This window comes from Montipora capricornis, chromosome 8 (genome assembly GCF_036669925.1).
Source record: "Montipora capricornis isolate CH-2021 chromosome 8, ASM3666992v2, whole genome shotgun sequence".
Classification (NCBI taxonomy): Eukaryota; Metazoa; Cnidaria; class Anthozoa; order Scleractinia; family Acroporidae; genus Montipora; species Montipora capricornis.
Genome location: NC_090890.1, coordinates 18,268,585 through 18,296,084, shown reverse-complemented (window position 1 = coordinate 18,296,084; position 27,500 = coordinate 18,268,585). Strand labels below are relative to the sequence as shown.

General features: G+C 39.2%; 1 protein-coding gene across 1 annotated transcript in view; it reads right to left on the bottom strand.

Moving 5' to 3' along the window:
• Nucleotides 1-27,500, bottom strand: part of LOC138014435 (cilia- and flagella-associated protein 52-like) — a 75,333-nt gene that overhangs the window by 9,869 nt on the left and 37,964 nt on the right. The window contains exons 6-9 of the mRNA XM_068861504.1: nucleotides 22,433-22,596; nucleotides 21,836-21,911; nucleotides 11,388-11,518; nucleotides 10,335-10,483 (exon numbers count right to left, since the gene is read on the bottom strand). Coding sequence (XP_068717605.1) covers nucleotides 10,335-10,483; nucleotides 11,388-11,518; nucleotides 21,836-21,911; nucleotides 22,433-22,596 — 520 coding nt within the window. The remainder of the gene's footprint in view (nucleotides 1-10,334; nucleotides 10,484-11,387; nucleotides 11,519-21,835; nucleotides 21,912-22,432; nucleotides 22,597-27,500) is intronic.

The following is a 27,500-nucleotide window of genomic DNA, read 5'->3' as shown; positions in this document are numbered from 1 at the left end:
TCATCTTCTTCGGGTATAAAACTGGCAGGGAGTTCCTAATGTGAAGTACAGTAGGTAAATCATTTACTAATGTGAGTCTTTTGGCTTCTTCTGCGGCACACACTCCCACTTCCATAAAGAATTCATTAAATTCCGTCGCAAGCTCTTTCATATCCCTAGAATAAGCTGGGCGCGACTTCTCCCTAGTTGGTATGCAATTCCGTATCACTCCTTCTCTGCCTCGCGTAATACCCTCTTAACGTCATTACGACAGTCCCGATAATACTGGCAATCCAGAAGAGCACCCGTCTCTCGTGCGATTTTATGAGCTTGATCTCTTTTTGCCATTTTCTCTTTAATCTCTTCATTTATAAATGGGCATCTCCGATGTTTGATTTTAATTTTCTTAAGAGGTGCATGATTATCCAGGACCGGAAGAAGGCTTTATTGAAATGGAGCAGTTTCTCATTTACATTGTTAGACAAAATGTTTCCACACCAAGGGATCTTGTTCAGGTCGCTCAAAAAGCTCTGAGGATCACAGTACTTATAGCTCCTAGCGACAACCTAGGCAGCCGGTGGCTTGGGCATCTTTAGATTTAGCAAAGCAAAGACCAAATAGTGATCACTGATGTGAGTCTCCACTATACCACTATCCACAATTATTGCCGGGTTTGAAGGAAAAATGACATCAATCAGAGTTTTAGATGTATGTCTCTCTTGTGGGCTAGGTAATAAGCTGCTTCATATTCAGACTTGTACACAAGTTGTTTAATGTTCTTCATTTAGAAGAACTAACAAGCAAATCACAGTTGAGATCTCTGAACAGTAGAATACGTAGGCCATAAACAAGCGCTTGCATATAACGGTCCCTGAAGTCATCAAAGCAGGCAACATTACAATCAGGAGGCTTGAATGTGACGCACAGCAAGAATGACTAGAGCATTTTGTGCTGAACTTGCATCCATAATTGGTGAAAGCCAGTGTCTGATATTCCGGATAGGTCTTTAGTACTTTAGACCTCAAGGTCTTGCGAATGTACACGCACACCCTATCACCAAACTCTCTTCTTTTTAGTGTTTCTCTGCCTGTCCAGTCTTATCCGTCAATTTCGACCTCAGCATCCTTCACAGTTGAATTTAGCCAAGATTCTGAAATTGCTAAGATTGCATACTTCTTTTCATCCAATAAATTCCTCACTTGAATCAAATGCTCTCTTCAACAATCGTACGTTCAAGTGTGCCACGGTTACTTTTGATTTCTGAGAATTATTTCTATGGATTGTTGAATGCAAGGTCCCATGAGAGGTTGACTTAGTTGCAAAGAATGTCAACTGGAATATTTAATAAGTTACTTTGGTTTGCACCACGCCGTTTCTTTTGGAAGTTTTGCTGACGTTCTACACGAGTAATAACATTGATAGGTCTATCGTTTGGACCGCTAAGGTGGTTTCTCCCACGTTGTCCTCTACCCGGAGCAAGCAAGTTGAGTACCGGTGCATGGGCCGGTGCATTAGTCCGGGTTTTTGCTTGTCGATTTCCAGCAATTCCGCAGTGAGAAAAGGAAATTTCTTGTATACATCAACATACCCGCAAACGTGAAGTAGTTAAGATTGAGATGGAGGATAAAAATTCGATAAAATTCAAGAGCCAAATCTATGCAGCCACTCAGGCACAGTTCCAAGAATCGTTTACTAACAAGCGAAACTGTTTTCCTATTAACTTTTCCCCACTTTTTTGCAGTAGTTCATTCTATTGTCTCGGAGACTTTAAAGCAAACTTTCAATAGTCATGGTTAGATTTGTCGAGGCCACAAAATTTCTGGGACTGGTGCCCATTCTTGCCTTAATCACAATCGCTCTTCAGTTCAGTTCCATTTTGCTTTGACAATGGAACCCACACATGAACGAATGAGAGGCGGCAGTATTATAGCATATTTTAATAAAAGATCAAGACCGGAAACAGAAACAGGTATGTTAACTAATTATTACCATTGTTCTTCCATTCATAGTTTTATCCAGTCGTTGAACTCACTGCAAAAAAGATAGTGACTGGCAAAATTTGTTTGAGTCGCTTCATTATTCAAATGTCTGTTGAAAAGATTTTCCTTTGGTTTCTGCAGTTAATATCCGTATACACTTTCATAAATAAAAATTCTCCAATGATATTTGACTGAGCCAAGGCTCATATAAACTAACTTTATGCTGCCAGTGTGTTGTTGCCCCCAGCAAAGTGTTGCTGCACATGCAAATTATGATTGCACTGCCAGGGTATCCAAGGCTTCTTTTGATAGAACGTGGACGTCACAGATGTGCATTAACCTGTTTGGTGGGCTCAGTTACAAAGTTACTACCTTATAATTTTTAGTTTCATAACTTGTTAACTGAATTACATAAATTAAATATAAATCCACCGAGGCAGCAACAACCCATTTAGTCTGGTTGCAAAAGCCAAAAAATGCAAAAAATTTGAATTACGAAGCCTTATGTTTATGTAAGTTTTATTATTACTAAACCGTGTTTACATTAAAAGTACAAGGAAGGATTACGTTTTTGCAAACGTTAGCCATGTAGCACTTATATTTGAACAGACTTAACTGATTAGAGCGTAATGTTAAGTGCTACGTTTCTACCCCATATGAACCATGTGAACGTTAGCCCTACTGATGGAATGGGCCCACACAAGGACTTAGAAAAACTTCGACCAAGGTGGGAATTGAACCCATGACCTTCGGGTTAGATCACCCCTGCTCTACCGACTGAGCTACAAGGTCAGACGGGAGCAGGCCGTGGGAACTGTGGACGTTAAAGTCACGGCAATGAACAAGTACAAGTACAAGGAAGGATTACGTTTTTGCAAACGTTGGACGTGTGGCACCTAAATTTGAACAGCCTTAACTGATTAGAGTGTAATGTGAAGTGCTACGTTTCTACCCCATATGAACCATGTGAGCGTTAGCCCTACTGATGGAATGGGCCCACACAAGGACAGAGAAAAACTCCGACCAGAGTGGGAATTGAACCCACGACCTTTGGGTTAGATCACCGCTGCTCTACCGACTGAGGTCAGGTCAGACAGGAGCAGGCAGTGGGAACTGAAGATGTCATAGTCACGTACGTACCATGTTGTAGGTACTGCCTCTAATGAGAGTGAGTTAACAAGTACTTCACCTGCTGAGTCGCCAGTCACTGGTGCGATTGAAAATAGCCAACTGCTGGCAAATAAAGTCCCCAATTCGTCTGACACTCTAAGTACAGCTGTTTATGTTGTAGGTACTACCTCTAATGAGAGTGAGCTAACAAGTACTGCATCTGCTGAGTCGTCAGCCACCGGTGCGAGTGAAAATATCCAACTACTGGCAAATAAGGTCCCCAATTCGTCTGACACTCAAAGTACACCTGTTTATGTTGTAGGTTCTGCCTCTAATAAGAGTGAGCTAACAAGTACTTCATGTGCTGAGTTGTCAGTCAAAAGTGCGAGTGAAAATAGCCAACTGCTGGCAAATAAAGTCCCCAATTTGTCTGACACGCCAAGTATAGCTGTTTATGTTGTAGGTACTGCCTCTAATGAGAGTGAGCTAACAAGTATTTCATCTGCTGAGTTGTCAGTCACCGGTGCGAGTGAAAATAGCCAACTGCTGGCAAATAAAGTTCCCAATTCGTCTGACACTCCAAGTACAGCGGTTTATGTTGTAGGTACTGCCTCTAATGAGAGTGAGCTAACAACTACTTCATCTGCTGAGTCGTCAGTCACCGGTGCGAGTGAAAATAGCCAACTGCCGGCAAATAAAGTCCCCAATTCGTCTGACACTCCACAACTTATAGAAAAAGCGTGTAATGATGTTTCCATAGTCCATAGCAAATACACTTGCTCGCAAAAGAACTGAGTAAATCTAAGCTTCCAGGAACTGAAGCGAATTAAATGCTGTGGAACCAGAAAGGATTGCTTTCATCATCAGTGGCTCCTAAATCCATCTCTATCATATTGTGAAAAGACAGGGAGGGTATTGGAATGTTTTGCCTTATATGCAAAAAGCACATTTAACATTGACGCCTCTATAAGATTGAAACGCAATGCTGTTTTGGAACATGATAAGCCACAACAACACAAATTTGCAGTAGAAGCAGAGCTGATAAGAAGAGTTTCTGTATTCCAAAAGGAAATTGAATGAAGAGACCAGTCCAGGGATGATGTAATCCATTCAGCATTTCTCTCGTGATATTGGCTTGCAAAAGAGGAGGTAGCAAATAAAAAATTTGCAGCCCTTCTAGAAATGACAGAGCTCCTTGGGCTTTCCGACATGAAATTCTTTAAACATAGATCAACAGGTGATATATGCAAAATGCTCCTCATTCTTGGACTGGTAATTAAGAATGTGACCCTGGAAAAAAAAAAGAGTTGGTTGCTTGTCCCGTGACGAAGTTTGTGGCATTGCCAACAATGAGCAACTAGTCACCTTTTTTAAGTACGTTGATCCTGACAGCAGTATGGCAACCACGCAATTTCTATCCACCAATACTCTTCTGAAAAGCTGAGTCAGCCAATGCTGACTATAATCAGCATAATAAAATCAACTGTGTTGACGCAAATGGCAGAGTCGAAAATTGGAAGTGTCAAAGTTGACATGTCTTGCAACAGATGGAGTGAGCGTAATGGCAGGTAAGAGGAATGGCATTGCTTCTAAGCTTTGTGAAGAGTCCAAATTACTGCTGAGTGTGCACTGTAACAATGGAAATGATGACGTTGCCTACATCAAGACAGTGGAAAAAAAATACTCATACAGTTGTGGTCATTATTTCATTACTCAGCAAAAACGACGACTCCTTATGCAAAAGCTGTTGTAAATTACAACCAGATATTATTGTCAACCCAAGGTCGTAAGCAAATTGGAAAGTCTTTCACAAAGGCTTCCAGAACAAGATGACTCTCCATGGAGAAGGCGATAGACGGTGTTTACAATGATTTTGTCCCTCTGAATCAGACATTTCGCTTGTTGAGTGAAGATGAGGATTCAATGGCTACTGGTCTCTTGAAACAAGTTGGTAATATCAAGTTTCTTTCAGCTGTTTATTTGTTGCACCAGGTTCTACCCCCACTTGAATGAAGGGGTAGTTTCTAAAGAAACTGTGTTGCTGCGTCGGTGGGGAAGTAGTATACAAAAATTTGGTTTTATCAACGGAGTTGATAATGTAAATTGGCCACCGTACAGAGATTCTAAAAGCTGACGTTTCGAGTGTTAGCCCTTCGTCAGAGCGAATCGATTCGATTCAGGAGATTGGGTCGGGCAAGATGGTGGAGTAGACGTGTTTATGTTAGCTCCCTTCTTGGATATGGCACATGGCCAAAACTATTTTAAAAAAACGTGGAAAAGCTCCTCAAGATCCTCTACTGAAGAAAACTTCTCGCCCGATGACAAAAGGATAAAACATAACGTATCATTTACAGATTCTGAGCGTAGTAGCGAGTTGGATGAGGTGCTCACTTTGCTGAACATGGCTTGGCTTCTGGCATCTCATAGAGAAATGTCTCGTCAATTCCTTGAATTTCCCTCACGAACACGGACAACTGTCAAATTCGCAAAAACAAGCTATGATTACGTTGTTGGAGAAGAAGTACAAAGACAGACGTTTTATCAAAAATTGGAGACTGCTCTCACTGATTAATGTCGATGTTAAAATCGCATCAAAGGCGATTGCAAGAAAGTTAGAATTGTTTTTACCTGAGCTTATTCATTCAAATCAAAATGGTTTTATCAAGGGAAGATCATTACTTGACAGAGTTCAAACAATTGAAGATGTACTTGAATTTGCTAAATTTACGGATAGTTCAGGTATTCTTTTAGCAGTTGATTTTGAGAAAGCATTCGACTCTTTGAATCATTCTTTCCTTTTTAAAATATTGGAAAAATTTAACTTTGGAACGCAATTTATAAAGTGGATCAAAACCTTCTACACTAACGTATCTAGTTGTGTCTTAAATAATGGTTTTTTTACTGATTTGTTTGATATTCGTTGTGGCATTAGGCAGGGCGATCCCTTGTCACCTTTGTTATTTATTTTGGCCATTGAAGTGCTTGCTTGGAGAATTCGGGAGGATAAGGGAATTAAAGGTATTTTAATCAATGAGGAAGAAATCAAACTAACACTTTTCGCTGACGATATGACTTGTTTCAGAGATGTCGCATCGTATCATTGTTTATTGGCAACTCTGCAAATTTTTTATAAGTTCTCCAACCTTCGAGTCAATGATGATAAAACGGAGATTTTTGCCATTGGCACACATCACCTGGAGCCAACTAAGTTTTCTCATAAAGTACGAAAATCAATTAAAATCCTGGGAATTGTATTTGATTATCATATAGCATCAAGGATGAGAGCCAACTTTCACTTAGTTCTTAAGTCTATCAGAGATATATTGAACATGTGGAAGTGGAGAAGACTTACACTACTAGGAAGAATTCAGATTGTTAAATCCTTTATTCTCCCAAAATTTTTGAGTAAAGCGGCGTTGATTGCAGTTTCGGAAGAGTTGATTAAAAAGGTCAACAGTTTGATTTACCGTTTCATTTGGAAAGGTAATGATAAAATCAAGGGTTCCGCTCTCATCAACGATATCGAAGATGGTGGACTTAGGATGCTAGACATTCAATCGATGATTCAAGCTCAGAGGGTGATGTTATTAAAAAGATTTGTAGATGAAGAAAACAAGAGTTTTTGCAAGATAATACTAGACTATTTTCTTTCTCCAATAGGTGGAAAATTCATTCTTAAGTGTAATTTTGATACAAGAAAGTTGCCTGTCTACCTTCCAGCTTTTTATAAAGAATGTCTTAATGCTTGGTCAGCACTTAATGAATCTCCTATAAATACGTACAAAGACGTCGTGCATCAAGTTATTTGGAATAATAAATACATAATTGTTCAAAAGCTATCAACCTTATTACGGTCGGTGACGTCCTGTCTGATGCGGGAGTCTTTTTAAAGAGTGCAAATGTGTTAAATGCAAATCTTTCTCCATTAGAGCGTTTTAACTTAATGGGTATTGTCGATGCAATCCCTCGTGAATGGAGGCAGATCATTAGACAAAGTGCACAACATCTCCCGCCCTTACACATCGGTGATACAATTTATATAAAGTTGGAAGACTCTCAGGTAGCCTTGTTAAAGGTCTCATCCAAATTGCTTTACACTGCTTTTAAAAGCAGAAAACAAGCTCCTCCCACAGCTCAAAAGAAATTTCTGGAGAAGTTTCCCCAGCTTCAAATTGATTGGAGCAAAATATACTGCTTACAGTTTATCGTTACAATTGAAACTAAAATTCGTGAATTACAATATAAGATATTGAATAATATAGTCTTTACAAATGAAAAGATCTTTAGGTTAAAAATGATTGATTCGCCTTTATGTACATTTTGCAAACGAGAAATTGAATCCATTGAACATCTATTTTTTTACTGCAATGTGACGAAGACTTTTTGGGAAGCTTTTTGTTCTTGGCTTAGTAATTGTAACATTAACATACAATCCTTCAAAATAACAGAAATTTTGTTTGGAATATTCAATATAGGAGACGACTTTATTATATTAAACCATCTGATATTGACAGCTAAATTGTATATTTATAGATGTAAGTTAAATAGTGTACATCCGATTTTACGAGTTTATAAGGCCAAGATTAAAGCTGTATACCAAGTAGAGAAAAAGATAGCAAGTAGGCGGAACAAACTAACTAAACATACCAAGAAATGGGAAAAGCTTTTGGCATATGCATATGTAGGCTTGTAGTGTGGGTGTTCTCCATGTGTCCCTCTTATGACTTTTTATTATTATTATTATTATTATTAGTCTTTGATAATAATGATGATTGTTATTATTATTATTATCATTATTATTATTATTATTATTATTATTATTATTATTATTATATTTTTTACTATTGTTGTTCAGATTATGGTAAGAGTGTAAGTGTAGTAGTGTTATCTTGTAATTGTTATTTACTGAGTTGTAATTATAGTCTATTTTGTTTTTGATATTGTAATTAATAGTGTGATTTGTATTTTAGTAATTCATAATTGTTGTATGTGTTTAGGTGTAACAAAATAATAAAAAGTTTTAAATTAAAAAAAAAAAAAAAACTCCGTTGATAAAACCAAATTTTTGTATTCTACCCCCACTTGCTCATCTGAGTAAAGTGTGTCAAGCAGGTTCTGTGTTATTTGCAGCAAATGGCCCAAGACTGTGTCAGAACAGAAGAAGCCACTAAGTGCACTTCAGAAAGATCTTTGCACGGATGGCAGGCTTTAATTTTGTGATTTGTCTTCTCCTTCGGCCCATCAGGAACAAAATCTTACAAACCTAAATTGCTCATGTGAGTAAAGTGTGTCAAGCAGGTTCTGTGTCATTTGCAGCAAATGGCCCAAGACTGTGTCAGAACAGAAGAAGCCACTAATTGCACTTCAGAAAGATCTTTGCACGGATGGCATGCTTTAATTTTGTGATTTGTCTTCTCCTTCGGCCCATCAGGAACAAAATCTTACAAACCTGACTAACCGGTATGTCAAAGCTCTGCAAGAGAACGTCAACAACTGATTTGACGAGAGCCTTTCCATCCCAAGGTTCAACTTGAGGTCAATGCTGATATTGCAGTGATGAAACTACCAGATGGTGAAGACAGTGACTCAGATAGCGCTTTTGAGTCGGACAACAATTATGACTAATGTTATGTGCATCATACTCTGTAGTAATAGTGTGGCAAAGCTTTACATTGCTTTGTCCTGGCTAACTTGTCCTTGGTTAGCAGTTCTTCATTTGTCCAATGCTGCAGTAGTTTAAATACCTTTTTTAGGTAACGAACAGTTTTTAGACATGGAAACATGTGGAAACTGATCATTAATGGATGCTAGTGGCCATAGACTGATAGTAAGACAACAACAAAGCAGCATAAACTTTCATTCTACTTGTAAACATCTGAACAAAGTCTACTAAATAATTCAAAAATGCATCTAAGTGCCTATTACTCCCAAAAAAAAATCTTAATGTTTCACTGGGCAAGATTCCGCAATTCTTTTTTTTTTTCATTTCATTGAAACCTCGTTTTTTTATGAATTTTCAAGGTTATTTATTTTTTCTGTACGACCAAGTGAAGCGAGGCCTGGGGCTAGTAACGTCATTTCAGGATCTCGGTTATTTGCATCAACTGCTAGTCGTGTTAACAAAGAACACTCCATTTGGCGTTTTGTCTCAGGTTCCATGATCGCGAGAAGATCTTTATTCCTCTAAATAATAAAGACAAACACGGGGATTGTACTTTGAGCATGTTGAGAAATATGCTCATCTAGAACGAGACCTTATCTGGCTAGCCAATGTTTCAAAAGAAGGATGTGTACGAAAGAAACGTGTATCAAGCAAGAGGAAATGCTCTCGACTATAATTTTCTCACCGGCGTCTTGCATCGCTTGCTTATAGACAGTTGGAAAGACGCGAACTCCAACTTCATCTTTTCGCAATCTTCGTTGAAGCTTGTCCCGAGTTAGATCTGAAAACTTCACTGTAAAGTTGTCGTCTCAGAAGTGCTTCGAACACACAGCCAAGTATTTGGTGGGCTTCCAATTTGCCCACTTAGTTGAACAAAGTCAAACAACTTTTACCGGATGAAGTCCAATACCTTCCCCCTGATTTGGAGAGTTGTTACACTCGAAAACAACACAGGCATCACACAGTTTCGTTGAGCAAGTCTGTTGATCACCAAATCCTGGTATGATGTCAGGAATTGTGGTCGACCCAGACCCAATTTGTAGTTCTTTTACTCGGTAATGTTTCAAATGGGAGGCGTTTTTTGTCAACTTTGAAAGTTCACAAAAAAGTCGAGGTTCCAACCAAATGAAAACATTTCTGCGGAATCTTTTTTTGGGGTTATACGCAGTTTAAGTGGATAGTAAAAGACATACGCAGATAGCCTCAATGCCTCCAAATGAACAGGATCATGGCCTTTCGCTTATTTTGTTTATCTCTTCCTCAATGGGATTTGTTTTCCTGCTTGGCATATCTTACACCTTGTCAGCAATGTTAGCGATGTCCAGCCTGTGATTCGTTGACTAGTTTCCATGTCTGCTTGACAGAATGTTTGCTTACAAGCCAAGAGAAAGGACTGAGCACTACACTACAATTAAACCTAGAAACTAGAAGAAACACTGAAAACTGCATGCATAAAACCTACATCCGCCAGACCACTCAAACTGAAGCGGCATAACCACTGAAGAAACAGTATTTACATGTGGCTGCATTACTTGTTTCAAAAAGAACATCAGAAAGTGAACTCCAAATCTCTAACAAATTGTTTATTCTTTGTTCACCCTTACCACTTATGATGCTTGTTCCACATCGCTTTATAGCAATGGCATTGCAGGTCATATTTGGCACAGTGATCCGCACTATTTCCTGGTTTGTCTTGGTACACCACACTCGAATTTCACTCTTGGCACAAGTAAGAAATAAGTCTGAACATTCACTGAAACAAGACGTATACTCAAGTGAGGATATAGAAGCAGAAGGCCAAAGGCATAGTTTAGTGTAACTGTATTATACCCGGTTTAGAAGTACAATCATGGACAAAAGTGTTGGAAGGGTAGCTTCACTTCAGATATCACCCCCCTCCCCCTTATCAATGTCGGGTTTTCCAGGAAAAAAATTGTGACTTTTCTTGCAGGAAGAACTCCAACATTGAATATGGGGGAGAATGGGCGGGGCAAGAGCATGGTATGTCCCAAATACTTCAGCCAATAGTTACAATAAGCGAATTAGGTGTGTAGTAAACTGATGCCTGCAACCTTTCCAACAACTTTTGACCATGATTGTAGTTCAGTACAGCTTCTTTTTCAAAGTGAACCACGTGTGAAGTCTTTCTTGTACACATTTATTGTAATCCATACAAGTCACAACTTTCACAACCTCTTTGAAAAAGAGGTTGAATTTAACTTTCAGCTAAAACTGAGAACGAGCCCACAAGCTTAGAGCTTTTACTCTATCAGGTCTAAATAAAGGTCCTTCATTTATTCCATGAATGCAACTGTGGTTGTTGTTTAAACTATGGTTCAGGTATGATGTCTTCAGGAACATATTACTTTACGTTTCCTTGATTTGGACCATAAGGTCCTGAAACACTTTGCTTTGTTTCCGTGTCCCTTTTCCTCTTAAATTTTTTATCTGGAAAGGAGGGGTGACGAATAAAATTATGCAGAATCTTTTGAAGAGAAAATTAACCTCCTTTAACACATGAAGCTAACGAAAACGGAGAAAATCACACCTGATTATATGATAATGAAGACAGAAATTTTGTGCAGCAAGTATGCAACAGCTTGGAGTTGACTAGTACATCAGATTAATTTAATTAGTTAAGCAACAGATCTACTTACTAAGGAAAGATGATGTCATTAACCGGGGAGTAATGGCAGGTCTTAATCCTGACATACATGTTTTCCAAGGAGGTTGTGTCATTTGTGTAATTAAACAGATACATTTGGGAATTTTTTGTGCCCACAAAGAACTAAAAAGAAAATATAATGATACTGGAATCAGTAAAAAGTAATAACATAACATAAACTCCCAAGAAACTACAAATTACTTTTATTCTAGACCAATAACTTTGTAGGGTTTCCAAAAAGAAAAATCATAAAATATAGATCAGATAAAAATGAGCACAGAACATAAGTAACCACTTTTAAAGTGCAACATGTGCTACCGTTTCCACCAGACCAGGATTTTTGATGAATTTCTGACACTTTATTGACACTTTAGAAGAGAGCCCGACATCAAAGTCGGCGGGGACAGTCTAGACATTGTGACTGATATGTGGCGGGAAGAAAGTCTGGATATAATTTAGTTTGTTTGTTTGCCGGCACGTGGCATGAAGTTAGGATAAATTTGTCAAGTTTTACGTTGAAGCAGACATTGTCGATGGCATAGTTATAAACTATTTGTTTTCTTCACTTGTGGAGGATATCAGACGGACGTGCGGCAGCTTGGAACATCACACGTCCAGCACTGCGCGTGTAGGATACAAGGACGAAGATGGCGATTTTGCGAATCTAAACGTGGATGACACAGATGACTTTCAAGAGATGTTTGTTCGTGCTAGTTCAGTAGATGAAGGGCTTGATTGGAAAAACACTCTTAGGCCCTGTTTATATGGTCTCAGGTACGCGAGACAACCCTCCCCCCGAGTTACCCTTGGCGAGATATTTTTCCACTCATTTGTTTAAAAAATGATATCAACCATTTACATGAGGGAGGCGAGACATTTCGGGGAGGCCAGTTGTCGCCTCTGCAGGTACGGTAACCCTGGAAGGTGAGACAACCTTTTTCTCATGTAAACAGTTTGCCTCGATCACCCGAGACGAGACAGCAACATTTTAAACGCGTGCACACATAGAATAAAAATCAAAGAAGCAACGATTTGGGAGCTTATACATGCTTTTAGCGTTTACTTTCGAAAGAAAAGTTTTTTCCCTGCCAAAATTCTCACCGCTGTCCACGGAAACTCTCGATTCATAAACAGCCTTTTATATAAACTACATATTACTGCTGTGTTAAGATGGTCAGTCCATTTGCTGAATGTGAAAACGCAACTATACTTAATAAAAACGAACTAGAAAGAAATTAAGAAAGGCAAATGATGATACGCATTTTTTGAAGATGTGTCTTAAAATATATGCATAATTAAGTAGGGTCAACTTTGTCTCCGTCAAGCAATTCTCATATAGACGCTCAGTAAAGTTGTCTTGGGAGGACTCTAGCATCTCCCTCCATACTTGCGATTACCTTTCGTTTTGATCACACTTGATTCATCAAAGAAATCAAGCTTACTGGCTGGATATCTAGATATAGCTTGTGGATATTCGTTTTGCTGATTCAGTGCTCCTGGTTTTTCGGCTTCAAGCAGGGACACCGTCAGTTTCTTCTTACTAAACAAGAGGTCTTCTCTGATTTATTTGTGATGTTCCCAGTAAGTCATTGTGATGTACCACTCTGTCCAGCTCATGCTTTGTGCTCGGTTGTATATGTTTTTGTAAAAATAGCGCGTGGTATTTGAATCGATGAATAATGTTACATCATAACTTCTGAAAACGTTTCTTACGAATGTATGACTACTCCTGACCTCTCTTGCAATAGCGCGTTGACCTAAACCTTGGTGGTTCAAATCTAGTAATCGCTCACGAACAAGAGAAGGGAGTGCTCTTCCATTATCGTACATGTATAAGGCGCCATTTGGGTTTACACCTAACAGGATATTTGCTATGGATAGAAAAAAAAGATTTCTTATTTGAAATTGAATTACTTTTATTGCAAAGGCTTCCCAACTAATAATTCATTTTTTTATTGTATACTTACGAATTTCTTGAAAATTTCATCTTGTGGTTGTTTAAGAACGACGCAGTAATCTTAAGTCTTACTCACGCATAAATTTCAAACTGTCTGAAAACCTCTGCCCCTCAATCAAAAAAGTGTCAGAAAAGTGTAAAAAATCTTTGTCTGGTGGAAATGGTAGCGCGCTTCGTGCTGTAATTGCAACATCAATATGACTCCCTTTTAATGAGCGAGGATGGCAAAGTCGGTGAGTGCGCGTGCAAGAGGTCCTGAATTCGATTTCCCAGGTCTCACATCCGTGTTTTTACTTGTTTCCGTTCTGTGTAGCTTAAGTAGCTTTAAATACCCGTAAAATGGAGCACTGATGGCAAGGGGGGATTAAAATGAGTGCACCGTCGACCTGAGGTTTGTCAGTTGAATTACTGTTACGAGTTATCAACGTTAAATATGGTTGCTTTACTTTTAGTTCACACTTATCATATATAAAGGTAATAATTCTTTACAATGTTTATCTGCAGTGGCTTTTCTCAAATCAGAACCCCCTTAAGGAGGCAGTTTGGCCCAGTGGTTAGGGTGCTTGCCTTGAGATCTGGAAATCCCGGGCTCAAGGCCCGCTCTGACCACTTGTTGAATTTGATCCTGGTAGTCCCTGGTTCAACTTCCCAGCCGCACTTGTAAATAGCTAACTGGTTTGCCTCTGGTCAGTTGGGATCCCTAATAGTTGTAGTTGTTGTGTCCTGTTGTTTCGTTGATTTATTGGCCCTTAAAAGCCCCATGGGGAGCGGTCAATTGAGTATGTATTGTATTGTATTGTATTGTATTAAGTGGCAGTCCCGCTAAAAGCGGTACACTGGTTTTTGCAACCAAAAATAGTTTTCCTTCATTTTGCGCCCATCAAAAGAGTTTGACACACATGTCTTAAAAGTGAGATAATTATTTCCTAATTATTTATTTTTGCGTCACGTAACAACACAAAACGATCAAAAGGGCGATTAAAAGGGTAAATTTTAGGGGTTTTGAGCAGTGCGCTACGTGTACAAAACTAAAGCTCAGCGAATTCTATTTTGATACATTAAGGTACATTCAATGAATTTGCTGACAAAAGATGGAAACTTTTTAGAAATTTGAAGCCATTCCCGCATGATCAAAAGGCACCCTCCTCTCAAGCGTCTATGCACATTCCAAAAAACAACCAAACGAAAGACAAAAAATCTCAAAAGTTTGGTTTACATCAAGGTTACAAAGTATGCGATAGTGCATGTACTTTAATATTAAAGTCGTCTTATTTCCTCAAACCGGTGGGTATCTCCCGGACTTTCACACACCATTAGCTTGAAATGCACAAAAATCTGTGTTTACATAAATTGACCAAAGCTTGAGTCAAAGTTCATTTGCATTACCCTTGTTTTTAAAGGAATACCTTCTTTTACCGCTCAGATTCGGTTATTGACATCCCAGATAGTCGGGAATTCATCTCCTTTAAGGCCCTCAGTGCTTGTGAGCTACTTTATGAGCTACACAGGTCAGGAACCATTGAGCTCACATTGCGAATGTGACTATGCAAATTAGCTGTGAAGTGGTTTGGTGGGGAAGGGAGGGAGAGGGTGGGCTGGGTAGTGACAGGGGTGGCGTAGAACAACTAAAAAGAAAATCAAACCTTCCTTTTAATAAGCTTAGTATTAATAGGTTAGCTTCTCTTAAGGAATCACATTCAACGTGAAAAAAAAGAGATTTATAAAGCATTGGTGAAGCTAAGAAAAATACCCCATCACAGTTACCAATTGAAAGAAAAACAATACTCCCTTACTAGCATATAAATGATAACGGTAAAATAGTCTCAAATAATTACAGTACATCTAAGAAGAGAAATACAAGGATTATAACGCTTTCAGTGAAAGCTTTACGTAACAACTGATTAGCTATGTGTTGGGTTCTCACCAAACAGAAGAGTTTTCGGGTCTCCTGATAGGGATGAAGCAAAAAATTCCAACACGGGAAGAAATGGAGGGGGAAAAGAAGGGACAACCACCCTTCATGGGTTGCTCAATTGACTGACAAATCAGTTAATTGACTAAAACACAATGTAAGATTAGCACGAGGCCACATGAAACAGGTAAAAAAGCACTTCTTCGATTTGATTTCATATTGGATTGACTGAATTCGTACAACTGTGGTGATAGATTTGTCTACTTTGATCGATGGATGATGCATGGTGTTATCCAGTAATGCCTATGATGATGGTCCATGATAGGGTTCCCAAATGTTTTCAAATCAATCCCGCTATCCCAACATCCCTTACGTCAATTAATCCTGATCCCACTCACATTTTCTAACCCATTACAAATATACTGACAGCCTTTGTTTCATTTCGATATTTTCAGTTTTCCTTTTTTGGAGTTGAAAAGTTGAATGACAATCAGTTGTTTCATGGTGGATTGAAATAACCTCGTGCTGATCAGTGAAAATCTGGTATTTCGCGATTTTCCGCTTGCGGGACATGACATCCCGCTCTAGACCACTTTGCATTCCTGTATTTTACCTTGCTTTCCGAATATCACTTTAAAATTTAGCCAAATCCCGCATCCCCAAACCAATTGTGCCTCAACAATAGAGGAGGTGGAAAAGGGACCTGAAAATGAGAATTGAAAATAAAACTTGAAACAGGAAACACGAAAACCAAAATTTGAGGGCTCTTTGCACGTTCACCCAATAAATGAAAGTATCAGCTCTGTTTTCAATAGCTTTGAAAGCTGTTGTCATCCCGTTGTTTGTCATTAGATTGACTTTCGTTGTTATGTGGTTCTGGGCTACATCGTGGTACGTTGGAACAATGAGACTCAATTCGCATGTGGGACTCTTGTTGTAAGGTAATCCATCTACTACTGTAGCTTTACAATCTTAAGGTGGGCGTGACCGCCATCTGTAACATGTACATGAATTCTCTCACAATGTCATTTATTTTGTCAAGAAGAGTGAACTTTAAATCCTTGGCTTTGTGGGGCAATTCAAAATAAGCACACATGGCCTTAAACTTACACAACATGTCAAGTCTGATATGCTCGCAAATGTCAAGGCATCTGTTACTGGATGCATCCAACCCCAATTGGCTCACGACGCTTTCCACTATTTCATTCCTGGCCTCGACGTCAAGGTAGTTTTCGGCCTCCTCGATGAGAATACCTTAATCTTCGTCCTGCATTTGAGAGCTTGAACCCTTCCGTCGTTTTAAGACAGCCAGTCTACAGAAAAAGCCTTGTACTTGAGTATTTGTTGACCACTCGCTTTGTTTAAATTCTCCTGCTCCGTCAATGTCTTTGTTTTTTTCTCGTATCCGTTCCCACTTGACCTGGATCAGCTTTTCGACCTGTTTTTTCACCAATCTCAAATCTATTTGAGAGATAAGCTTTTACACTCTCCGAAAATCTGGTCCCCCCACCTCTTGGTTTCTGGAGGCCCCAGCCCATACTGCATGAGAAAGCTCTGACCTCAATTGGTGCCTCTTCTGATGATGATACGTTTGTCTCAAGAGTCAGTGAGGAAAACTTAGAAGCCCAGTCACATCTCAGTCCATCTTACACGCTTTCTGATGCCGCTGTCTTGTGCTGCCCGAGATGAACATGATCTTGGGATTCTTCTGAAATAGAAAATTCACAAATAATAGCATCCAGGTTGTTGGCATTGAAATGGTATGTCTTCATCCGAGCCTTTAGGATCATTGCCGGTTGGTTTTATAAGTTTTGGAACCATGGAAAAAAACCCATAATTATCAACTTCCTTCAGAAGCAAGTTACCTTGTTTCTCAATGACCAGGTCTGACCATGGGATGAGTCTTCCAGAACCTACACAATAGACCTTTGAGAGATTTCTCAATTTCATTTGAGATTTCTTGTATCACAGATTTCAAGCTTTTGCAAGTAGCACAGCAAACTTCATGCTTGCGTGCACAAGTGCGACCTCTCATGGGAAAATGTACACTAACGCTTTTCCGTTGAATGACTTAAAGCGTTGAACATAACGAGCCGCACGCTCTTAGCAACCAAAAAAAGGCTGAGGCATCCAGCTGAGAAACGGGAGTAAAACTCCTGTATCTCAGCTGGATGCCCAGTTCCTTGCAACATTTCATTCCCATTGTATTCCATTAATCTATCATCGCAATTTGTTTGAGGCGTCAACTTTCACGGAATCATGTCATCATCTGAGGGCGTTAAGTCAATTAAAGGAAAGGGATAAAGTAAAAAGATGTACATTGACACCAGCCCCTAAAATAGCGATGAGAAAAAGCACTCTCCGTGTTTCAGTAACACGATTACAAAGGATTCTGACGATATTTTTTATATGTCGGGAAAATCCAAGACCATCAGCGGTTTCACCATCTCCCGAGAATTCAGAATGTTCTTTAAGTGTCAGAAAGAATCTCAGGCGTCCTTCCACGAATTTTTCGCGATTAAAATAAAGGGAAATACGTTCAATTGTGAATTATAAAACTTGAGATTTCCTTCAAAGTTAAGAAAATGATAAAAGATGTACGTATTTTTTAATTCGAAATAAAGGTCCAATTAAGCTCCGTGAGATGAGTCTAGAACTAACAAATCCAAAAATAAACTGTGATCAAGCAGCCAGGCTGACGGCAAATGGGGCGTTCATGAAAATGTTCTTAGAGAGGATTGCCGGCTCAGGTCGAGATCTCGGCGAACGGATACTACAAACAGGCCCTACGTTACGTAGTTCCACAGTGAACAAATCAAAATAGAGTTGTTTGTAACACTGGCAATCGACACTATTAAACAAAAGTTGATTTAAGTTATTGTTTTGGTAACTCGACAAAAACCTTGGCAAAAAATGTTCCAAATTCAGTGTTCAAAGAGATTGGAAACCCTCGGGAAGGAGTTATATCGCAATTGAGCTGGCTGCGTACGGGAATGTGTGAATATGGAGCTTGTATGGAAGTTGAATTAAACTGTTTTGTTTTTGTTTTTTGTTTTTGGTGCTCGTAAGTAGAGCTGTCCGCTATAGAAGATCTGGACTGTACGCAGTAAAGGAAATAAATGACGCTGAAATTGAAAACAATCGTCGTCAAAAACAAAGTACAACACTTCCGGGCCAGTACGAACGTCTTAAAGAAAAGAAACAAAACCTGTTATATATCCCAGAAGCACTCAGGCATCACACAGAATGCCAGGGCTTCAGCCTGGGTGAACCAGAAAGGATAGATAACATTATAGCCTAGTTAAAAGTGAATTTTTCTTAAAGAAAAGAAACAAAACCTGTTATATATCCCAGAAGCACTCAGGCATCACACACAATGCCAGGACTCGAGCCTGGGTGAACCAGAAAGGATAGCATGTTAAAGAAACAAATCATGTTATATATCTCAGACGTGAACAGGGATGACACCAAATGCCAGGACTTCAACTTGGGTGAACCAGAAAAGATATACAACATTGGTCTTGATGAACGGCAAAAGTCAACAAAGAATTACTAAATAATTATGTTATATCCCAGTGGAACTCAGATATTACTCTGAATACCACTTCAGTTTGGATGAACCAGAAAGGATATACAATATAATTTTGGCACAATTCATAGTGAATATCAAAGAAAAATAAGTAAACATGTTATATATCCCACAAGCGCATGAAATTACTAGAGCTGAATGCCATGACTTCAGACTGTGTGAAGCAGAAAGGATAGACAAATTGGCCTAGAACAATGAATGTGGAACAAAAAAAAACAAACATGTTATTACAACTTGAACCTTGATTCCTGAACCATTTCCTCACAAAAGGTAACCTGATTAATCAGACCCGGCGACCTCGTCGCCTCCAGTGTTAAAGTGTGCTCCTGCCCACGATCAAGATCATCTTTGGTTTTTATGTAGTTGGTAGTAGCTTGCTGGGTCGATCGCGCTTTAAATTTCATCGCGCTCTGCATCGATTTGAAGTGAATTTAGGGCATTGACAATCCAAGCATACTTTCCAATTTTTCGCATTTTTTAAATTTCTGCCGGAGGATGGCAGAAATCACTCCAAACGAAGATATGCGATGGCCACTCTATTGTCTTGCAGTATCGATGGTCGGTCGAAACTCCCGCAAATACTCACATGACCCGATTGGAACTGAAATTCTGAAAACTTCAAAAACATCCCTTGCCAATCTCACATTGAACACACGGTCCCCTTTTGTTGCCTCTCGTTTTCCCTTGTGCTCAGGATACTGACAAGGACGTTTTGTGCAGCTCCAGTAATTTCCCAGACTCCTCCGATCCTTCGGGCACACAAACATTTCTTTGACTTTCTCTTCACAAAGGCAGAAGTGGCCTGCCCGAAACAGAACCAACTCACATTCAACCAAGTTTTCATTGGAAAGATGAAAACGCTTCAAATGGGCTAAAACGTCGTCTCTGCAATCCTGAAGAGGTGTTAAAGTACTCACCCCTTTAAAATTGCCACACCCACTTCTTTCAACAAAGAAAACCGCCAATTTTTGCACGGAACAAGTGAGTGGTGGAATTTCTTCTTTTAATTCAAAAGAGAAACGAGAAACCAAAAACGAATGTACGAATGCCAGACTGCAACTCATAATTCGGATTTAATACTCCCGATTCTCATCTCATTTTGTGAACTTCCCACCCTTTTTAATTTCCACCAAACATAAATTGTATTATCTTCATTTCTCAATTATTACTGAAACAAGAAAATAAAACGACAGGATTTAATTTTTTTTTCTTTTGCGTCACTAATGCATTACATTCTCTCTTTTTTAACCTAATCATCATTCCTTGAGACTTGCTGATTTAACATTGGTAAGATTTTAATGCTGGAATCTTCGTTTTCCTACTAGACAAGTCTCTTTTAATTTGTCCAGCCCTGGCCCTGCCACCTCCCCCAACACATCCTCCCCCACCCCACTACCAACCGCAGCTAATCTTAGTCACACCCTCACGGAAATGAAGTGAGGCAATTTTATACCGTATAATAGCTGACAAACGTTATGGACCTTAATACGATGAAAAGCCTCAATGTTGAAAAAGAAAATTGCGTGAAATAGTTCCACTCATTTGTCTCTTGTATTTGTTGAAAGCATTTCTCAGACACAAGTGTTCCTTTATTTTGTTGTTGTTGTTTCAAAATAGAGCTGAACATATTCTGTACGCATTTGTGTGGTCCTCCCAGAAGCTGAGGATGTTTACATTTACCAAAGGGGAAATTGTCGACATTCTTTCCTTCTCCCAGCGATACCACATTTCTACAACTGGATTACATGCACGAAATTTTGCCCAGCGTATTGCTTACGTTTTGGAGTGTCACGCCACCTGTAGACTGGTCAAGTTGGCGCAATGATTTACAGTAACACTGCATTTATACATACACATGATTGTTAAAAGAGACTGTGCTCATTTTTTTTGGACGTCATCAGCAAAATCTGATCCGTATAGAAAAAAACAAAGAGAAATAGAAATGGACTTTGACACGAGTGTTGATAATGTTAATTTGTGTAAACACATAGGTTTGGGTGCATTTCAAGCTGATGTTGCATGGAAGTTGGGAAGATACCCATCGGTTTCAAGAAATAAGATGGTGAATTAAAGCACAAACTTCAGTGTCGTATACTTTTTAACCTCGATTTAGACCAAACTTTCGAAATTTTTTGGCTTTCATTTGGTTAATTATTTGTATGTAAATACAGGCAGAAGAGGAGGGTGTCTTCTGACCACGCTGGAAAACTTGACATTTCTGAATTTGTCCGTAAACATAGTGAGTGTATCTTGTAACTTTTATCAAGATACAATTCGGAAACCTTTTAATAGTTTTGTACACATAGTGCACTGTTCAAAACACCTGGATTTTCCCCCTGTTGATTGCCATCTGTGACAGCGGGCCAGCCCGAATTCAATTTTGTGTTGTAGTGATTCAAAAATAAATAATTAGAAAATAATTCTCACTTTTAAGACAATTGTTAATTGTGTACCAAACCTTTTTGATGGACACAAAATGAAGGAAAATTTTGGTTGCGAAAACTAGTGGACCACTTTCAGCGGGACTGCCTCTGTTTACATGTACTTTGAGTGTACGTTCAAAACTGACCGACTGGATCTCAGAGGGTAGGATACAGTATCTAGGGGAAAGTGACGACATTTAATCCCTAGCTTAAGATTTCAGCGTGTAAACGCAGCTTGTTATGTATGCAAAACACAAGTTTAAAAGTCTGAAAACTCAGAACTCCCGTGCTGCTTATTACGTCAGCCACGTACACACGTACTGCATTCTTAAACTAGTGAGTCTTTTTTCCTGGATCAAGCTCTCTTGAGATTTTAAAGTTAGTAATGGTGGGCCATTCAATGGGAAAATTCCAGTTACAAAGATGTTTTGGAAGCAACGCTTAAGACTTGGGTCACTTATTCTTTAATTTACATAGGTTTGAAATCCAAAGAAAAAGAAGAATTGGTTTTTTGGTTATAGTAGCACTTTAAGTTAAGTAAAATAACTAAAGTTAACACCTGATGTCCTTGTCCTCTTAGTGCTATTGAGGTCACTCCACCATCCAATTTGACAGAGCCAATTTTGAAAAAAAACCTACGAGAAGAAATAACTAACCTGAAAAAAAATGAATCTCTTCCATGGACTCAAAATTGATTACTTCCATTATTTGAATATTCCTTTTCTCGGCGACTGACAGAAACCATGAATGATGGCTTCACAACTCAACATAAATTGTACCTACCTAAATGTTCAAGAATTACTGGCCCATGCATATGTCTCTTAACGTAAAAATGATCTTTGAATGGACACACACGTCTCCATCTCATTTATCATTTTTCTCTACATTATAATCCAAAAGACACAAACGGTTTTTCCTTTGCACACAGCAGAAATAAAAGCACCCAGATACAACCGTTGTGAGATTCCTATGTAATCCCAAAGAAAACAGTATGAACCTAGACATCACAAAAATAAAGAAAGTTTGACCGTATGAATACCAGGACTAACCCAAAAACCATATCTAAAATGCATAGCGATGACCCTCTTGGATGACTTAGTAGCCACTGTAAAGGAATATGTGTTGCATAACATCTGGGCCATAAAATTAAACTTACGTTTTTTGTTTTTCTTTCACTTTTTTTATGATAGCAACTGTCCCATCTCCAGCACCAACTAACACAATACCAGTCATAAGAATGCGGATGGCAAGCACTCCACAGCTAAGTCGCTCAGTGTCTTTCGGTCCATAACCATTCATAATGTTATTTGTGAAATTGATCTGCAGAAAAACAAAGGGAATTTGAAGACTTAAATCAAATGACCACTGTTTTTTTTGGAATTCGTTAATTATTTAGAAGAAATAAGTTACTTTCTCCAGAAGAATGTAATGCTCAATGTATTGTGTAATGGCTTTCAATTTATTCTTGGTTCATAGGTTTTTTCACTGAATAGATGTGAATGCAGGAAAACACGAAACCGTTCAAGTGACTCAAGAGTTGTGAATAGCATATCAAAACTTTGCAAATTAGTGATGGAGCTGATGGAGTACACAAAAACTTGATAACAGCCAATTTTGAGAACTTTAAGCAAGTGATATATTCCAAACAGCACAGGGACAATATTTTGGGGGGATCACAGAAACTTTAAAATCAAGTATTTTATAATGCCAATATCCCAAGAGGGTGGAGTTGGGGAGTAAGTACAAAGAGCACATTTTTAAGTGTCATGATAGGCAGTGCTACAGATGTGGCTGGTCATGAGGTTGAAGATGTGTATGTTCGCTTGTTGAAAGATGGAGAAGCAGTCAATGCATTAATTTTGTAGGGCTCAAATCCTGCTCTAATGCTAAAGGTCCAGGTATTACTGAAGCTGTTAACAGTACAATGACTGGCGTCCGTGAAAATTGGAAAGAAAAAGCTGTTGCCCTAGGCTCTGATGGTGCCTCTGCAATGGTTGGAGACATGGGTGGAGTCTACGCTCTGCTGAAAAGTGATATTCCCCATCTGTTCAAGGCACCCTGTATTGCTCACTGATTAGAGCTTGCCGTTTCGGATACTGTTAAGGCAGTTCCACAGTTTGAAGAGGACAAGGATATGTCGCAATGGATATGGAAACATTACCATTACCACTACTCACCTAAAGTAGTGCATGAATTAAAAGAGTTGGCTGAGAGCATGCAGGTGAAGGCTTACAAAGCAGTCAAGGCCGATGGCACCCGGTGGGTTCCCTACTTAAAGAGAGCTCTGGATATTCTTCTACACAGTAGTAACCCTTTTACAGCACACTTCACAAGCAAGAGATGTAACAATGCAAGGCAGAGCGTCTAATTACTGCAAAAAGTTAGTCAGTTACAAGTTTCTGTTATTCCTTCATCTGCTTCTGGACATAGTTACAGCAATAAGTAAGCTGTCACTTCAGTTCCAGGATGACAAGATCGCGATTTCACAGCTTCAAGACAAAGTGAATACCCTCTCATCCACACTTGCAGCATTCAAGGTCAGACCAGGTGAAAATCTCGCTTCATTTTAGCAAGGAGTTGGTGATGGGAATCAGTACAAAGGTCTCGGTTTAACCAGGTTCAAACGTGATGCAGAGTCTTTTGCTGCCAGTAGAGATCACATAATAGACAAAGCCACTGCTTTTCTTAGTGATAGATTCTAAGGTTTAGGCCATGATCCAATTCTTCGTGCAGCAGCAACTTTATCCAAACACCACCCATGGCCAAAAAATAACCGACAGCAGATGCTTATTTATGGTGAGGATGCCATTCAGGTTTTGCCAGAGCACTTTGAAGCCCTACTAACCAAAACCACTTCAACTTGCATTCCTGTTTTGTTGAATGGATGGAGGTCAAAGTTCATTTGCAGCGAGAGAGAGAGGAGAGCTGCAGTACAACAAGAATGACTTCTGGAAGAGCAAGTTTCAGATGCAATAACATTACCCCAACTTGTTGCTGGCCATCGAGCTCTGCCTTAAGATACCTTTCCAAACTGCTTGTTATGAAAGAGGCAACTCCTGGCTGAACAGAATGATGTGCGACTTTAGGTCAACACTTGGTCTTACGACTATTGATGCACAGATGAGAATCTCTTTTAAATGGTGGATCGCCAGCAGATTATCACTCTTCTTTGGCTGTTGCCAGATGGCTTGACTCGGGGGAGAGAGCTAAGCAGCCAACTTTCATGGATTAATTTCTTAACAGGACTCGACATTGCGACTCACTGGTCGACAATGCAACCAAAAATTGAGTGCTGGCGACTACATTTTCAGAACTGGTTGCCAGCTGGCAAATCACGTTTTGTTTGGTAATTAACCTAGGATAAACAGTAGACAACTTCTGTACTTAAATCTTTACATTTCATAAAATCATTAGGAACTGATACCTGGAACACGACTTACCTTTCTTTTCCCACTAAAATAATGTCTAAATATCTTTTTCTTTACTGAAGAAATCTAGCAAGCAAAAGCAAGGCTATGCTAGCAGGGTGGTCTAAATACTACAAGAAAATTGGTTTCACACTGTTAATTAATAGCACAAAGTGTACCTCGATACTTCCATCGCCGGTATCGCGAGGTCCCGGATTCAAACCCCGTTGAAGTCCTGAATTTTTCAGGCTTCTTTACGCAATTGCAGAAGTTGGGTTCATAACTGCGAGGATCATAGCTTCACTTGATTTCATATCCGCAGTTTATATATGATCCATTTCATATATCATTTCATCATTGAAGCTAGCAACTCATATTTATTTCATACCCAAGCACTTCGTAATGGAAACAACAAGGCAAGATCACTTAATTCGCTGATAGCACAGTACTTGGTAAATAAGCTTCATGCAAGCGGTTAGCGATAAGCAAGTATAAAGTAAACTAAAGGCAGTTTCAGTGTGGCGCGCGCAATACACAGTTGTAGAATTCAATGAAATACTCTTACTCTACTCTCCTATAATTTCTTCTTTTCAAGTTTACCTAGTCTTCAAACGGGTGTCGAATCCAACAATAATTTCTTCTTCCTGTTAATATACACAAGCTGACCTTCTGAGCTCTATAGATTTCAACTTTTCCAAACCAAGAATTAAAATTTCACACACAAGCTTACTTCCATAAAACGCAGTTTTATTACCAGCTAGAAAATGAAATGGACAGCAATGGATAAAGGATTTTTACTGATTGTGATGGAGATTAGCCTGCGAACGCAGATGTATTTCAGGCGGTTGTTTCTCTCCTCCGAAAAAGGGGGGAGAGAAACGACTGCCGGAAAAAAGTCTGCGTTTGCAGGCTAGATGGAGATCAGTTTTCAAATGTTTTCCAAAGGCTTGCTTTGCCTCCTTGTTCAGTGCCGGCAGCTTGAGCGGAAGACAAGCACGACAATATTTGAACAGAATTGTCGATCGGACGGTGGGGATATGCCGTTCGTGAATCCTTACAATGTACTCCAGGAAGTTATTTCTTCATTTTCCAAAAATTACGATATATTAATTCTGATTGTTCCAGCCGTTAATCGAGGAATTCCCAATTTCGGCACTCTTCGCTGCCATTCCAAGAGCAGATCGTTCAAGAACGATCCCGTTTCCAGTACTCCATAACATGTTGCGACGAGCAAGTCATACATAAATAATATTAGAAACTCAAATGCTAATAGACATAGCTTATTTTCCAATGAAAAACAGAATTATACAACACATTCGATGTCCGATGGAAACAGATTACTTTACACAGTCATAGAATTCAGAGTTTCGGGGGCCCCGAAAATGGCGACTGAAGTAATGTGGGCGCGCAATGTAAAGTGGGTGAGTAAGGTTCTTTAAAAGAACGTTTGTTAGTGGACTCAACTTTAAAACACTGTGTAAGCATTGGTAAAAACTACCTGAGAACTACGTGGATGAAGTTGGAGTTCTCTTTGCGACATAAAAACACTGCAAATGCCATAGTGAACGTGATGGGAACTTGAGAAGGTCAACAAGACACTCAGAAGTCGACTTTTTCATGCACTCTCACGTCCTCCTTTGGCGTCAAGTTGTCTTTGCAAAGTGTACCTTGTGGCTCCTGATGGAACTCATGAAGGGAAATCTTGCTGGGCCATTTGCTATATCCCCGGTATTTCAAGTTGCTTTGGGGTTAAATCTCAGAAACATACCAGCCAACTGATTACCGGCAGAAAGATAACAACCTCGCCATTTCCACGAAACACAATTTATTTAACTGTAAACAACAGGAGACAACTTAACTCAAGCTAGCGACTACTCCTAGTACAATCTCACTACAATTAACTGAATACTTCTATGCGCTTATCTGACCACTGGCAAAGTACTGTCCTTCTTTTTGACGAAATTTCCTGAAGACTTCTTTCACAGTATCGCACTCCATGGAAACCAACTGTAGACTTGACAGCAGAATGTCAGAACTACACACGAACAGGAAAATCCTTTCGCTTGTCACTTGTCACACAATATCACTTGGAGATCCCAAACGGGGAATGAAGTCCCGAATTACGACAACAATCAAATGACTAGAGAGCCGCTTATATAAGTATCCCAAGAGAGTCTAGAAGATTCCAAAAGTAACTATTTACAGCTATTACCAAAAGTAATAATTACTGGCGCTGTCCAGTAATTTTTAAACTTACAAGTCATAAACTATTTTGAAACTGATGAGCCACAGTTCTAGCAAATTCCTGAAACAATACATTGACTTTTGCGAACTTTCCATATAATTCCAATCCTTGTAATACTCCCCCTCTTCAAAAAAAGAAAGTTTGTAGAACTTTCTTTGATATGTTCTCACATTCACACTCTTGTGTTATATCCATGTCGTACTCTTGAACTCCACCTCAGCAATCGTTGATTCTTGTCCTTTAACTTGTGAAGAAAAACAATAGGAATATGATCACTGAAAACTTTGATTTATTTGGTAGTCTCAAAGAAGTGACGTAAACTTCAAAATGTTGGAGGGCTAACACTAACGCCAAACATTCTTTCTCAATGGTGGAGTAATTTCTCTGGACTTTACTAAACTTTTTTGAGACTGAAGTAGCAAACACGATGATCTACTCCATTATTATCTTCTTGTAAACGCACAGCACCAGCAACAACATCACTTGCATCTACAGCTAACTTGAACGGGGCACTGAAATCAGGAGCTGCCAACACTGGGCGCTGTCCAGTAATGCTTTTAGTTCTTGAAATG